The 15089-nt window shown below is 31.0% G+C and overlaps 2 protein-coding genes and 1 pseudogene across 3 annotated transcripts; all 3 read left to right on the forward strand.

The window, feature by feature from the left end:
* Window positions 1-1042: 1042 nt before the first annotated feature.
* Window positions 1043-3164, forward strand: LOC107911063 (trafficking protein particle complex subunit 4-like; annotated as a pseudogene).
* Window positions 3165-10835: 7671 nt separating this feature from the next.
* Window positions 10836-12646, forward strand: LOC107913034 (protein RTE1-HOMOLOG). Of its 2 annotated transcripts, none has more exons than XM_016841471.2 (3): window positions 10836-11109; window positions 11304-11587; window positions 12109-12646. In XM_016841471.2, exons 2-3 carry the CDS (start codon window positions 11327-11329, stop codon window positions 12529-12531), a joined length of 684 nt encoding a protein of 227 aa, XP_016696960.1. In that variant the 5' UTR covers window positions 10836-11109; window positions 11304-11326; the 3' UTR covers window positions 12532-12646. The 2 variants fall into 2 exon arrangements, with proteins under 2 accessions (XP_016696960.1, XP_016696959.1); XM_016841470.2 differs by having other exon boundaries at window positions 10951-11109; window positions 11274-11587.
* An 816-nt stretch (window positions 12647-13462) lies between these two features.
* Window positions 13463-14812, forward strand: LOC107913035 (thioredoxin H-type). Its single transcript, XM_016841472.2, has 3 exons — window positions 13463-13644; window positions 14264-14386; window positions 14474-14812. The coding sequence occupies exons 1-3, from the start codon at window positions 13555-13557 to the stop codon at window positions 14621-14623; spliced, it is 363 nt and encodes a 120-aa protein (XP_016696961.1). The 5' UTR covers window positions 13463-13554; the 3' UTR covers window positions 14624-14812.
* Window positions 14813-15089: the final 277 nt, after the last annotated feature.

A 15089-nucleotide genomic window follows, 5' to 3' on the forward strand; every position in this document is an offset into this window, starting at 1 on the left:
CTTAAAATCTTTTGAAATGTTTGCTTTGACAGCTTTCCAAAGCAAATCTTTTAATTTCTTTGGTTTGAAATCAACTTTTTTTTAAATTAGTATGTAAATGTCTAACACAGTGTCTTGTTTCTTAATTAGGAAACAACATGAATATTGCTTCTATAAGTCCCTACAAACAGAACAAAAACAATTTAATTCTTTGGCATATCATCCTAAACAAAAACAACATAAAACAAAGCAAACAAATGGAGTTTTACCTTTTGTTTGTAAAACATTAAAGATATCTTATATGAGTTCACAATTTCCAAGTCCAATGCGAGCAACTCCAAGAACCAGAGCTATAATGTTTAGTTTTCACTTTCAACAACAGCATATGCAATAGGATAGATGTCATTATTTGCATCTATCCCAACAGTTGTTAGTAGGTAGCCACCAAAGTAGACATTCAAGAAACATTCATCTAAACTTATTATCCTCTTACAATCAGTCCTATACTCATCTTTGCATGCCTCCAGATAGACATACATCCTTTGAAAGAACATGTTATTCAGATAATAGATTGTTGTTGTTCTAACATTTTAGATCCAAACCTCCGACAGATATTTATAAATCTTCTCATATTGAGCCTTATGAGCTCCTTCAAGTAATTCCACTACTCTAAGTTTAACCTTCTTACATTTGATTAGTGAGACAAGACAAAGAAAATCTCTTTTGACATCTTGTTGTAATGATGTCAGAGAATAATTAGAATCAACAATGAACTTGCCTTTAAGTCTAAATTCTGATTTTTAGACACAAAAAACTTAAGTGCGGTTGAAATCTATGCTTTTCTCTTGATGTTTTCTTTTTAAGTTTTAGGGATTTATTTTATTTAGTTGCTTTCTTCTTTTTTACAGCATGTTTGGTTGGGGAATAGGAATGCATTCACCCCAATTTAGTGGGCCCACCACCAAACGTTAGTTTGGTTGGCTGTGATGGTACTACAGCCTGAATCCATTCACCCCTTATTACAGGAAAAAGCTGAATAGCTATTCATTTCCTTCACTTCTGAATAGCCATTCAATCCCGTGTTCCAATTTTTTTTTCCTATTTTCAATTTTATCCCTCAGCTTCATCTTCTCCTTCTGGTAACTTTCTTTCCTTTCCATCTTTATGTTTCCCTCTTTTTCCTTCTTATTTCCCTTCTTCGCTCCGCGGCGGCTGCTGCTACTGTTTTTGTTCACCTTCAACATTCGTATTGGTTTCTCAAGTAAGCATTTTCACTTTCACCAGATTTCTTCCTCGACATTACCCTCACCAGAGTTCTTCTTAATTGACGACAAATCAAGCATCCATTCGCCATTTCATCTTCATCTTCCTTCTAGTTGAACCTCCTTATTTACAGTAAAAGGAAGAAATACGGGAAAAAGCTTGGGCTAAGTATAGTGTGTACGCCATCACTCTGTTCCAGTTATCTCCAAATCCACCTCCAACAACCCCTTTCGCTCTCTCCTCATTTTCCATTACTAGGGTTTTGATTTCTTTGAGAGATTTTGATTTCATCTTTTTCTTTTTCCTTCTCAATAGAAATGTGAGAATCCTTTCTTTCTTCTTTTCTTTTTTTTCACCTATATGTAAGTTTTCTCCCTTCAAATATTCTCTCACGTTCCCTTATACCCTAATATATATATGTTTATTAATTTATTATTTTCTGAATTCTTATCAATTTGGTTTCTTTATGGTGTATTCTTATTTACAATTTTGGTTGCTTTATCCATTTCTTTGAAACCCTTTTCTGTTTGTTTCTCGAGAATATTTGGTAAAGTTTTTCTTTTTTTGAAGGATTATGGATCCAAGGGGCGCATGGATATGAATGATAGCTTAAGAGTGGCTAGTCTATGGCATTCAATGCACGCTATCTCACAGCAGCTATCGTCTACCGCTAGTTGTTCTGGAATTGAGTACTTGAGGCTGATACATTTTATCTCCATTGTTTTCAATCTCTTACCAGTAATTTTTTGTTTAAAAATATCAATTGTACTATTTTGAATACTGGGGAAATTTGAAGTGTGAAAGTAGAATTGGAGAAAACTGATTTGTAGATCTGATTTTCCCACTCGGTTGACTAAAAGTTGTAGACTAGGATTGGTCAGCCATCGTTTCAATGTTCGTTGATTCGATTAAGGAAATTAATCTTGCCCTTTTTCCTGCTTAAAATACGAATATTGGGAGTTCATACCATGTAAGATGATGAATAGAAAATGAAACTTTCTGGAAATTTATTTTTATATAAATATAGGAAGCTTGAATAATTTGTTATGGACGCAGTTGGCAATGCTTGCTTTTACACTTTCTCAAAGCCTGAAACTACGAGACGAGAACTGTTGGCAGTGAAATACTTTGTATTTAATGCTTGTCGAACTGTTTTTTATGCTTCAACTTGAAGATAGGATGATAGTATCAAAATATCTGTTAGTCTAATTGTGCCATTAATGATAAGTATAACACTTGAGACCATATTATCAAAAAATTGACAAATTTGAAGGGTGGTTTACTTATTTCTCCTTGTTAGTCCTGACAATTTGTGCTGAATAAATCTCTTGTTCTTGCATTTGACATGGAATGGCATTTTCCAGACATGGGTTGTGTGGGAGGTAGTCTCATGTGCATGTTTTCTGAAACCATGATTTTGTAGACAACTAGGCATTATGTTCTCTACACTGTTGATTTTGCAAATATACATGTTATGATTTTCAGGGACAAAGTTCTTTATAGTTTGCGAACCTAGGACAAAACAAATGGAGGCTCTCTTGAAAGTTGTTTATGAGCTCTACACAGATTACGTTTTGAAGAACCCCTTCTATGAGATGGTGATGCCCATACGATTCGAACTCTTTGACATCAACCTGACACAGGCAGTACAGAAGGATCGTGTTGCACTTTTGGGGTGATAAGTTGTCCTGGAACCTTTATTTTACCAAAATGTCACCATCTCTTATATTCATCCGTACACTTTTGATGGAAGATTGCTATCAAGTTTGTATAAACCTGTGTATTGGGATATCATCAAGCTCCTATGTTTAGCTCATAAGTGCTGAATTATTTACAACATATGATGATTTCTAGAGTTGCTTCTCCCAATTAACATTTATAAAATTAATGAAAAGAAATCCTTTTAGAGGCATGCTCCCCAATTATTTGTTTGCTATTGTTTTTCAATCTTTATCTAGGAAGAAGTTACAGCAGGGGAGATCTTATGAATAAAACATTCATAGTGAATCATTTGCATTTATTCAACAAGAAAGATACTGTATGTGAAATCTCTCCTGCATATATTTTACCAAGAAATAAGTCTCTATCCTTGCCAAGTCGAAGCTTCAGCTTTTTCAGTCTCTTCTTTCATTCATGTGCATGGTTGGAAAAGAAAGCTGAAGAGTAGGGAACTTTGAAAGGTTAGTCTGATCTCTTCAACTTATTAAATAGTCTCTCCCTATTTTTCATTTGAATCTCATCCTAAAAGATGATTTCTCAAGTCTTGCGCTGGTCTTACGGTTCAACCTGATCTTTTAATCGAAGTATTGTTGTTTGACAATCAATCACCATTCACTTTACTAACCCATATCTCACTTATCGTTTTGCATTTGGACTTCTCTTTTCTGACTCTTTAATCCTTTCTTTAACGCACTGTTTCATGCTAAATTTGTATTCAAAAATTAAACAAAAGTTGCATTTAATTTGCTTGGATGTTTATGACAATAGTTGGTTTTCGATGTTTTGGAAATTAGATGGACAAACAATTGACGGGCAAATTCCGATAAGAGTTTAGAAAGAAGAATATGGTTTTAGTAAATAGCTTTGAAAAGACAATAAGACATGCATCTCAAAATACCATAGGGATTGTAACAAAACGAGGATTCTTACACGGTTTCAAATGAGCTTAGTTACGTTGGCATGCAAAGACCATATGCTAAGCTCAATATCATTTTCATAAAAACATAAACATATATTTAAGAATTTTTTATTAAATTATATATTATTTTTATAGTATTATATATTATGATTTTTTAATTAATATAATAATTATATTAAGAATTTTATTAAATTATATATTATTTTATTAAATTATATTTAATAATAATTATGTTAAAATATGGTTAAATTATTTATTTTTTTATTAAATTATTTTTAATAATAATTTTATTAAAATTTAATAACAATAACAATAATCATCTACCTAAAAAAATTCTACTAAGGGTATTCTAGTCATTTTAATTTTTTTCCTTATGCTATTACAACATCATTCCATTCAACTAAACACAAGAACACTATTACAGTTCTATTCCATTCCATTCAACCAAACAATTGAATTACTGATTACAGCTTCATTCCATTACAACTCTATTCAATTACAACCTTATTCAATTACAATCCTATTCCATTACAGTTAACCAAACGTACCCTTATTCTCATTTTTAAAACGTTGTTGCCATACTTCAATAAAGATGTCCAACCTTTGTTTTAAAGAAAACAATTTAAATTACATAACGACAAAATGTATGGTGATATAATTACAAATTTCTGACGAGTAATTGACATAATTGCTTAAACTTTTACGTTTTCAAGTAAATGCTATGGAAGCAGCAACAAACAACGATCTAAGATTACAGGCTTTTGAGCACTAATACTATAGCATGACATGTGTTAACTCCATGTAAAGCCAAGTGCCGGTCAAAGAATTTTGCTAAGTAATTCAATTTTTTTAGTCAAAAACATCCTGCATGGATCTTTGGTTACTTATCAACTCAGTATAGTAACCTTATGTTGGATGTGCCAAGGACTTGCTTCAAGAAACTAGCCACAAGTTTTTTGGGCGAAAATTATAGGGAAAACTACACAGATGCACTTAATTGTTTTTTTAAGCACTTAGAATAAAATGGCAAAATACACCAACAGTAACTCAATTTTGATGCAGCTGGCAAAAAGTCACTTTCATTTTAATTAAGTCACTCAACTTTCGAAAAATAATAAATCAATCACTAACATTATCGAAAAGTGAAAAATCAGTCACCCATTAACATTTTCCATCACAGGCTTAATGAGACCACCGACGTGACTAATTAACTAGCTGATGCGGCCAGTTAACTTGCCACGTTGGACGAGGCAAAGTTTAGTGACTATTTTTTTCATCCTTCATTTTCCATTTTTTTAATAAATGACCCAATATTTTTACTTTTTGATTAAATGGTCTAATATGTTTACGCTTTTTCTTCTCCATCCCAACAATATATGTTTTCAAATATAGTGATCTGCTTCTTCTTTTTCTTCACTAACACGAATATGCTCAACTTTAAAAAAAAAAGATACAGTTTCCATTTTCCACGAAAGAGATATGATGGTCAACTTTAAACATCATCATCATCATATAACTATTGTGGGTCTAAACCTCACATGGGTATAACCAACAAGATGCATTATATGACAACGTTTCATTTCAATACAAACCATATGTACCCAACAAAACACCCACAATCAGATATCTACCAAACATCACCATGGTAGTAAACTGATAAAAAAGTTTTACGACAAAAGGTAATAAAGAAAACAAAAACTCCGTACATAAAAAGAAAATAGAAACAACAACAATCGCATTATTTTATCCCTAAATCATGGCAAATTCTAAGTCCAAAGTATCTAGTATGATGATGACGACGATGACGACGAAGAAGAAGAAGAAGAAGAAGAAGAAGAAGAAGAAGAAGAAACCTGAGAAGAGATGAGATGGTGCATTTGGCCAGATACGACGAAGAAAAGCTCTCGATTGTTCTCGTCACCGGAACTATTCTTTGTGAAGCTTGCCTCACCGTTGGCGTTGCGATCCACAACCTTTTTCTTTTCTTTTCTGAATTCCTGACTCAATCACGGCTCTCAATCGCTTGAAACCTTAGACCTTTCGCATAATTCTCTGTCCGAGAAATTGCCAAAATCGCTTAACTTGCTTACGAGTTTAAAGAGATTCTACTTGAGTTACAACAAACTCACTGGGTTTCTACCAAAACTACCAGTTAACTTATTGGAACTTACTTTAAAAGCAAATTCTTTATCTAGGTATGTCTCAAAATCAACTTTCGACGGGTTAACTCAATTAGAAGTCGTTGAACTCAGTGACAACTCATTTTCCGGTACCCTGAGAGCATGGTTTTTCCACAACCTGATCCTACTACTGAACCATCTAGAATTTTTCTCTTCTCTTCCTCTTCCTCTTCTTTTTCTTTTATTGCCCAGCCCAACTAGGGTTTTAAATTGGGTCCGTTTACACAGTAGGATCCCATGTCACTTTTTTGATACGCCTATAACGAAAAATGGTTAAAATAACTGTTTTGTTATTTTTCGAAAATTGAGTGACTGAATTGAAATTAGAGTGACTGTTTTGTCAGTTGCATCAAATTTGGGTGACTGTTGGTGTAATTTACCCAAATAAAAAATTTATAATTTAAGCATCCATGTATAGTTTGATCGTTTTGATCACTCTTGCTAAAATCACAAATGATAAGTTGACATGACAATTAAAAAAATCGATATAATAACAAATTTAACCCTTGACTTTTACATATTATATTGATTTAGTCATAAATTTAAAAAATTAACTTTCAAAATTTACAAATGTCTCAATTTGATCCTAATTCTAAAAAATTCAAAAAAATATAAAATACATATAATAATAAATTTAAAAATATAAAAAAATTGACAAAAATAATAATATATAAAATTTTAAAAAATATAAAAATAAATAATATTTAGTACATTGCCAATGGAGCTTTTAGACTCTGGAAGCAAGGGTCAGGAGTTAATAAGTGTCCTATAAAGATATAGTAAAATATGTAAAAAAAATAGAGACACATGGTAATTTTTTAAGGCTACTTGTAGAATAAAAATAGTAATATTGTCAGTGTACTAAATGCTAACCCATTTAAAAATACATAAATATTTTAAAAATATATAATAATAAATTTAAAATTTATATTAAAATTAATATTAAATAAAATAATTATATTAATATTAAAAAAAGCTCTCCCCTTTCCCTCCTTCATCGGACCTCCGCCCATCTTCGTCCCTCTCCCCCTTCCCCGTCTTACCTCCCCTCACCCCATCCCCCTCCCTCACACATTATATACTCATTATATTAATATTAATATAAAATTTAAATTTATTATTATACTTTTTGAAAATGTTTATTTATTTTTATATATTTTTAAATTTTATATATTATTATTTATTGTTTATTTTTATATAATTTTTAAATTTATTATTATATTTTTTAGAAAATATTTATCTATTTTTATATGTATTTTTTGAATTTTTAGAATTGGGATCAAATTGAGATCAGTAAATTTTGAGAGTTAAATTTTTGAAAATTATGACTAAATTGATATAATAAGTAAAAGTAGAAAACTAAATTTATTATTATACTGGTTTTTAACTGTCACGTTAGCTTGCCGTTTTTAATTTTAAAAAGAGTGAGCAAAATGATTGAACTATATAACATGAGTTGTTAAATTGTAAACTTTTTTATTTTGACAACCTAAAATAAAAAATTTTGATAGTTGGATGACTATCTATATAATTTACCCAAAATTTTATTAAGTATAAACTAAACTTAATGAAACCTGCCTTTTTTTATAAAAATGACCCTAAAAGTTTGACTAATTATGAAAATGACCTACTTTTCTAATTATACACGTAAATAACCTAAAATCTACAATAAAAAATGGTGGAGCCAAAGAGTTTGGAGCCACCACTTTTCAAAGTGTCAGTGTAATTTTTTTTAAAAATTTTAAAACTATAAAAATGTTTTCTTATTGGCTCTGTACCCCTTTTTTTAATTCTTTTAAATATTTTTTAATTTAAAAATAAAAAATAATACTTTATTTGGTGGAGTCATTCTCTTTAGCGTGACCAAATTAGTATATATAACCCCCAATGACAGATTAATCTAAGTTGAAGGAAAAAAATTGTTTAATTATATTTTGTTAGAGGATGAATGGGAGGGAGATGATGAGTGTTTTTTTTTATGTATTTGAGTTTTTGTTTATTTAGTAAATTTTTTAATTTGAAGGTATGTTTTGTTTAACAATAATCTGGTGGAGCTTCAACACTGGTAAATTTAATGGTTATTTTCGGTTGCCAGTAATTATTCAGTAACGGGTTCAAATTGGTTATGTAAGTCTTTTCGTTGACTGTGGTAGGATGATAACGAGTTCAAATTGGTTATGCAGGCAACAAGTGGATTATTTGGAATTCCCTGGGTCAACGAGATGTTTGAAGGTTTCAAGGAATCCCAAATCGAACCGCATGGGTGATATCATCAATATGGGCAACATATGAGCTACAAGATAATAGCATTGAGAAAATCGCTCCTGTTGCGGTTAAACGATTTCTTTTTCAATTTGTAAGACACAATGTTGTCGGTATTGAACAAAATTGTTTAATTATTTTTTGTTTGTAATATACAATGTTTTCGGTTTTGAACAAAATCGTTTAACTTTTTTTTTAGTATTGAGAAAGTTGCTCGTGTTGTAAAATTATATATTGTAAGTTAAGTTAAACAATTTTAGAATGTTTTAAATGTAAAATATAATTTTTGAATTATGTAAATTGATAGCTATTTTGTAAAATATAATTTTCATTTAAATCATTTATGTATTGTGAAATCAAGAAAATCAAAAGGATATTTTTAAAGAAAGATTGATAAGGAACATTTTTAACAGAAATCAAGAAATAGATGACCAAAAAATAAAGAAAATTTGGGAAAAATGAGAAATAAAAAGAAAGTGAGGAATGAATTGACTGGAAAAAACGAGAAAGAGGTTATTTGTAAAAAAAATATTATTTTTAAAAAAATTTAAATTAAAAACACACATTTAAAAAAACCTCTGGCAACTCCTTCTAACAACCTATGTATTTTGTTATCATTTTCTATTGGATGATCCATTAATCCAGTTGGTGGAAGATTATAAATGGATAATTTTTTTATTATTTTTAATGGAGATTGGGAATAGATAGACTTTCTATAGGGCTCATTTTACTGACAGTATTTATCATCACTTTATCGACTTTGGCGGCTTGGCCAGTTACTTGAGATTCGCAATTATTTCATTTCTTGATGCTAGTAATGTACTGTCAAATAGGATTATTTACTTTTTTTCTTCTCCACCAATAATTTTTTTATAGTTTTAAAATAAAAAAAATTACATTGACACATTGAAAAGTGGTGGGCCAAACTCTTTGGCTCCATCAATTTTTTTTTAAAGTCCTCGTTTTTTTAGAATTAGTATTTTTTATATTTATACAGGTGGTGTCATTTTACATGGCTCCACCAAAACAATAATTTTTTATTAGGTTTGTTGACGTGACATGTTGGTAGCGCCAAACTCTTTGACTCCACTAATTTTTACTGTAGATTTCAGATCATTTATATGTATAATCAAAAAAATGGATCACTTTCGTAATTAATCAAAATTTAGGATATTTTTATAAAAAAAATCCAAGAAACCAATATCAATAGCTCCAACCTTGTTTTATGGTAGGTTAGTCATTGTCGGAAATAAGCTAAAGTTGGGTGACTTCCCTAGAAATTGGCCAACTAAAGCATTAACCCATTGAGATCAACCCTCTTCAATCACATCAATAATGGATTCCACATTTATCTTCTCATCTTTCTCCACGTCAGACAAAAGAATCGATGGTGTAAATTTTGGATAAAATCGAATTAATTCGGTTAATCGATTGAATTTGATTAATTGATCGGTTAATCGAATTAATTTGATCGATGGTCAGTTAATAGTTTTTTTAGAAGTTTGGTTAACGGTTAATTTGATTCGAAATCACTCAGTTAACTGAATTAATCGAACTTAATAAATAATATTATAATATATAAGTATTTGGTCAGGGTCGGCCAGTTCGGTTAATTTTTTGGAAGTATAAATTAATTGGTCGGTTAATTCAGTTAATTTTTTATATGTTTTATAATTGTTTTAACTAAAAATATAAAATAAACATATAAATTTCAATTAATTCGGTTAACCAACCGAATTAATCGAAAAAATTTAATTCGATTAGTTATTTTTAAAAAATTTTAGTTTAATTAACAATTAAAAAATTAAAATAATCGATTAATTCGATTAATGGTAATCTGAGTCAATTAACTGATGGATGTGAAGCTTCCCTATTCACATCAACTCCATCATCAATATCTTTAGGGCCAAATTTAATGGCAGGCAGGCGACTTCGAGCCCAAAATTAAATATTGTTTGTTTAATCTTCTTTAAAATAATAAATTAATATAATAAAATTTATAAAATAAATGATAAAATTTATATTTTAATTTCTAAAAAGTTATAAATAAATTTCGCAACAAGCATCAGCACTCAGCAGCTGACATTGGGCCTTCCCTCATTCCATGTACAGCACCATTTGATTTGAAAGTAGGAAAAGCAAATTCATTCATGATTTAACCCTCCCGTATGCTCGAATTCACCATCCTCAAAATCTAGGCACAACCCCGTCTATAAAATAACTCACAAATTAATCAGAAAACAAAACAACCTTGGATGAAAGATTTCAGATAAAAAATTGATGAGAAAAATGGTGTCTGCAATGCGTTCGTTAAACTATCATGCGCATTGAGGAAATAATATTATTTTAGAGTGAAATAAAATATTAGTCCTAAAACCTAACTTTATTTAAAAGTTTAATATATTATTTCACCTTTTTTATGCTATATATATTATGATCTATAGCATATTATACGATTAAAGTATAATTTAAGGTGAATATTAAACTCTCAACCATATTCATATAAGAAATAAAAAATGTATTTACAATTTAATCACTTCATGGATATAATATTAATAATTTTAAATTTTAATTAAAATATTTTAAGATTTAGTTCAACATTTTAAAATATAGTAACCGATTTATATATATATTTTAGGTATGTTTTGGCGGAATCAATCATTACTTGATAACATATGAAATTGTTTTGCAGGAATTTCCGAGAAACCAAATCCCTCTTTGACCCATCGCTGGGGCAGCCGATTCCTCGACTCTCCGGTGTATCTGCGTTTCTCTCTGCCGACTAAGGTACGCTTTAGTCTCTCTTTTACATCTGTTTCCGCTTATTTAATTCTCAATTTTCGAATCAATCATGATTTACCAGTTCCTCATTTTTCGCGCGTTTCCTTTCTTTCGTTCGATTCAGTAGATGGTTTATGGAGATTTTTATCACAAAATTTAAATCCTTGTAGGAATAATTGATGTGGATTTTCTGAAAAAAGACTGCAGTTAGGAAAATTTGGCAATGGAAGAACAAGTAGATTATGATCACCGGTCGATTATGGTGGAAAGTGGTATGCAAATTGATCCAAGAAGGGAGCGTTTCCCATACTGCATTGTTTGGACGCCTCTTCCTATTACTTCATGGCTGATTCCTTTCATTGGCCACATTGGCATTTGCAGAGAAGATGGAGTTATTCTAGACTTTGCGGGTCCGAGTTGTGTCTCTATTGACGATTTCGCTTTCGGGGCAGTAGCTCGCTATATCCAAATTAACAAAGATAAGGTATTTATATACGTTCATCTTCCACCTCTATTTTTTTTGGCTTCATCAATTTCCGCTTGTTCTCAAATTTCACTTCCAAGTAAGTTGTAACTGGGGAAAGGATGGGATGACATTTTTCAACTTGATTAAGAATTCAAAGGGAGGATTTATTAGTTCAATTGTTGCTAATTTGGATTTGATTGGGTTATTGTGCTTTACTTTTCACGGGTCTTTTATAGGAAAGAATTGTAAAGCCTGCAAAATGCAATATCCTGTGCTTTTTAGTAACTTGTGAATGCACTGTGGTAGATATTGTGGCAAAACATTTTGAGTATTGGTAGCTAAGCCTTGTGTAAATGACGGGAAATAGTTTGTGTCACCGAATCTAATTCATGGATGCACATTGGTTTGGTAGATTTTAGAGTACAAATTTTGAGTATTGATAAGTAAGAATAGCGCCCACGACGGGAATTAGTGCATATCTACTAAAGAAAAATAATTCTTCCTCATTTATGTGTGCAAACTTTGGAGCTTTTTGCTAGGAATGCAGCATTTCTTATCATTCATCAGCACTGAAAGGAGATCAAGAATACCAGCATGACAATCTGAGAGAGGCATTAACATGGGATGATGCGCTAGAAAAGGGCATTCAAGAGTTCCAACATCGGCCGTACAACCTTTTCACTTGCAACTGCCATTCGTTTGTAGCAAACAACCTGAACAGGTTAGGCTTTCATTCGGGTGGGTGGAATGTAGTTAACCTTGCTGTTCTCATCTTCCTCAATGGTCGGTGGGTGAACAAAATAGCAGTTTTGCGATCTCACTTGCCATTTGTTGTTGTATCCGGTATTGGACTAGTGTTTGGTGGCACAACATACCTGTCTCTGTTGGCCCTCCTTGTATTCCTTCTTGTTGGTTGGTTCCTTCTCGGTACTTACTGTTTCAAGAACTTGATCTATTTGTAGCTTTTACCAGAAACCAATGCAAAGAATGAAGGGATATGTCAATTTTTGTATGTGACATTGATGGAGTCGATAAAGATGGAATATTTCATTTACAGAGTATAGTTTTAATTTTCAATACTGACAATCTCTTTTAGTGAACGGTGAACCATTTGCAAATCCCAAGTCAAATTGGCTTGTAACATTGAGATATTGTTGTAATATTTTTTATGTATTCAAAATATCTTAAAATTTCTAAAATTTAAGATTTTGATCCATTGATATATGGATTTAATATTATTTGTGATGATGTTTTTTGTTTTAATTATTATCAAACTTTTACCTCATCTTATGTTCACGCTTCTTTTCCATATATTTTAGTGTCATGGATTCATGTTATTTCTCGTGTTGTGTTCATGTTTGTGTTAGTTTCGTGCTTTAAGGGTATTGCAAACTTGTATATAATTTTTCACACCTTAAAAATTCGTTTTGTGTATATTTTAATAACGGGGATGTGTTTATGTTACTCTTTGTGTTGTATTATATTTTTATGTAGTTTTTCATAGTGATTTAATCTAGAAATTCTATCATAGTATCTAGAAATTATATATCTAAATAGAAAAGGTATGGTTTGAAACTAATAATAATAATAATAATAAAGCTTTGGTTGTTGTGTTTAAATTTTAAATAATAATATAAATATAGATTTTTAATGGGCTTGCAAACTTTATATCAATATAATTGACTAGTTCAACAATTCTGTCTAATCTAATGGTTGAACTTGAAACACTAAAGCGTATAAAGACGTAACCGTAAAAATCTGGAAGCTAAAACTAAACGTGTTGAATGGGAATACATATCCGTATGGGTACAACCCTCTTCGTACAATAATGGCAAGATCGTAATTACAACCAAATCTAGGTCTATGGCCCATGGCCAAAACCAAAACCTTTATTTACTTATTTATTTGTAAATAGAGCGGCAGAGAAGACTTATATATTTTTTTAAGCAAACAGAAAAAGCAGAGCTTTGAATATCTAAGCAAAAATGGCAGCAGAGGAAGGTCAAGTAATCAGTTGCCACACCGTTGATTCATGGAAGGAGCAACTTCAAAAGGGAAACCAATCCAAAAAGCTGGTAATTTTATTTTAATGAATCCCTTTCCCCCCCATATATTTAGTGTTAGATTCATGATTATTTTTAATGTTTCAGATAATGTGTCTGATCTGTTTTCGTTTGCTTCATATCATATTATATTTATGATTTGGTTGTTTTATATGTATAAATCTAGATTTTTCTATTTAAAAAATTCCACGATCCGTAAAGTTGAAGCCTCTTAAACACTAAAGCCATTTTCTGTTGATGCTGAAGCTTGCTTCTTCTATTTTTATTTTATTTTAAAAAATTCTCGGTTAATACAATATTAGTTAGTCAATTTCACATGTTAAAACTAGGAAATTTTGATGTGTTTGTTTCTAGGGAAAATTTGTTATAGATTTTGTAACACGTTTCCAATTAAAAGTTCTGAAGGACAGTATGCTGTAGTAACAGAGCAATATGATACATGTGAGTGACATTAATGAAATTTAAGGTTACTAGCTGGTGATGGTGATGACAAATCAATGTCGTATTTTAATGGTGACGTTGATGTTTGTTCTTTGTTTTTTACTCTTCTCCATTAACTTTTTCATCCTTTTTTATAACTTTAGCTTCTTCACAAACGTTATGTGAATTTGTACTTACATGGTAAATGCAGGTGGTGGTTGATTTCACTGCTTCATGGTGTGGACCCTGCCGTTTTATTTCACCCTTTCTGGCTGAACTGGCCAAGAAGTTTCCTAATGTTATGTTTCTTAAGGTGGATGTGGATGAACTGAAGGTAATGCAGATGCACAGTTAGAATCCGCAACTAAGAAGCGAAAATGTCTATCGAATTGTTTGTTTTTTTTCTTCATTTTGTTTTCAGGAGGTTGCTGCTGAATGGGATGTGGATGCTATGCCAACTTTCTTGTTCCTGAAGGAAGGAAAGGCTGTTGAAAAAGTGGTTGGTGCAAAGAAAGAAGAGCTTCAGCAGGCTGTGACAAAACATATGGCTACTGGTAGTACTTCTGCTTGATGGTGATAATTATTAGTGCTATCTTATCATATTTTTGAGGAACTTATTATCATGTACCTCATCTTTGATTTGCTGGTACTTAGCTAAACATCTCTATGTTAAACCCTAAGTTTATTCCTTTATATTTTGAGGTACTTTTATTTCCTTAACTACTATATGATACATAATCATATAAAGTTTGCTTGTTTTCATGGTTGATGTGATTTTGAGCATTTTCATTGCCCTTGAATTGTATGTTACTTCAAGGGTACCTATTCAGAAACTCATTTGATCTGTTTTTGTTCCTGATAACTATTTTCAATCTTCATGGGGCTGACATTGGTTTATTTGATACTTGGGGGGATTTATCAGTAGATAATTTGTCTATATATTGTCAATCTCCTCAAGTCATCTGATAAAAAAATAAATGATCACGCAGTTAGCTTTGATGAATTAGAAGCTTAGGTTTAGATGAAAGTTTTTCATA

Source organism: Gossypium hirsutum, chromosome D11, assembly GCF_007990345.1.
Source record: "Gossypium hirsutum isolate 1008001.06 chromosome D11, Gossypium_hirsutum_v2.1, whole genome shotgun sequence".
Taxonomy (NCBI): domain Eukaryota; kingdom Viridiplantae; phylum Streptophyta; class Magnoliopsida; order Malvales; family Malvaceae; genus Gossypium; species Gossypium hirsutum.

Bases quoted from the DNA above. Each gene is read 5' to 3' on its own strand.
- LOC107913034 (XM_016841471.2), top strand. From the start codon at position 11,327: ATGGAAGAACAAGTAGATTATGATCACCGGTCGATTATGGTGGAAAGT. The intron at 11,588-12,108 runs GTATTTATATAC...GCTTTTTGCTAG, and splicing joins TCCAAATTAACAAAGATAAG to GAATGCAGCATTTCTTATCA.
- LOC107913035 (XM_016841472.2), top strand. From the start codon at position 13,555: ATGGCAGCAGAGGAAGGTCAAGTAATCAGTTGCCACACCGTTGATTCA. The intron at 13,645-14,263 runs GTAATTTTATTT...TGGTAAATGCAG, and splicing joins GAAACCAATCCAAAAAGCTG to GTGGTGGTTGATTTCACTGC. The intron at 14,387-14,473 runs GTAATGCAGATG...TTTTGTTTTCAG, and splicing joins TGGATGTGGATGAACTGAAG to GAGGTTGCTGCTGAATGGGA.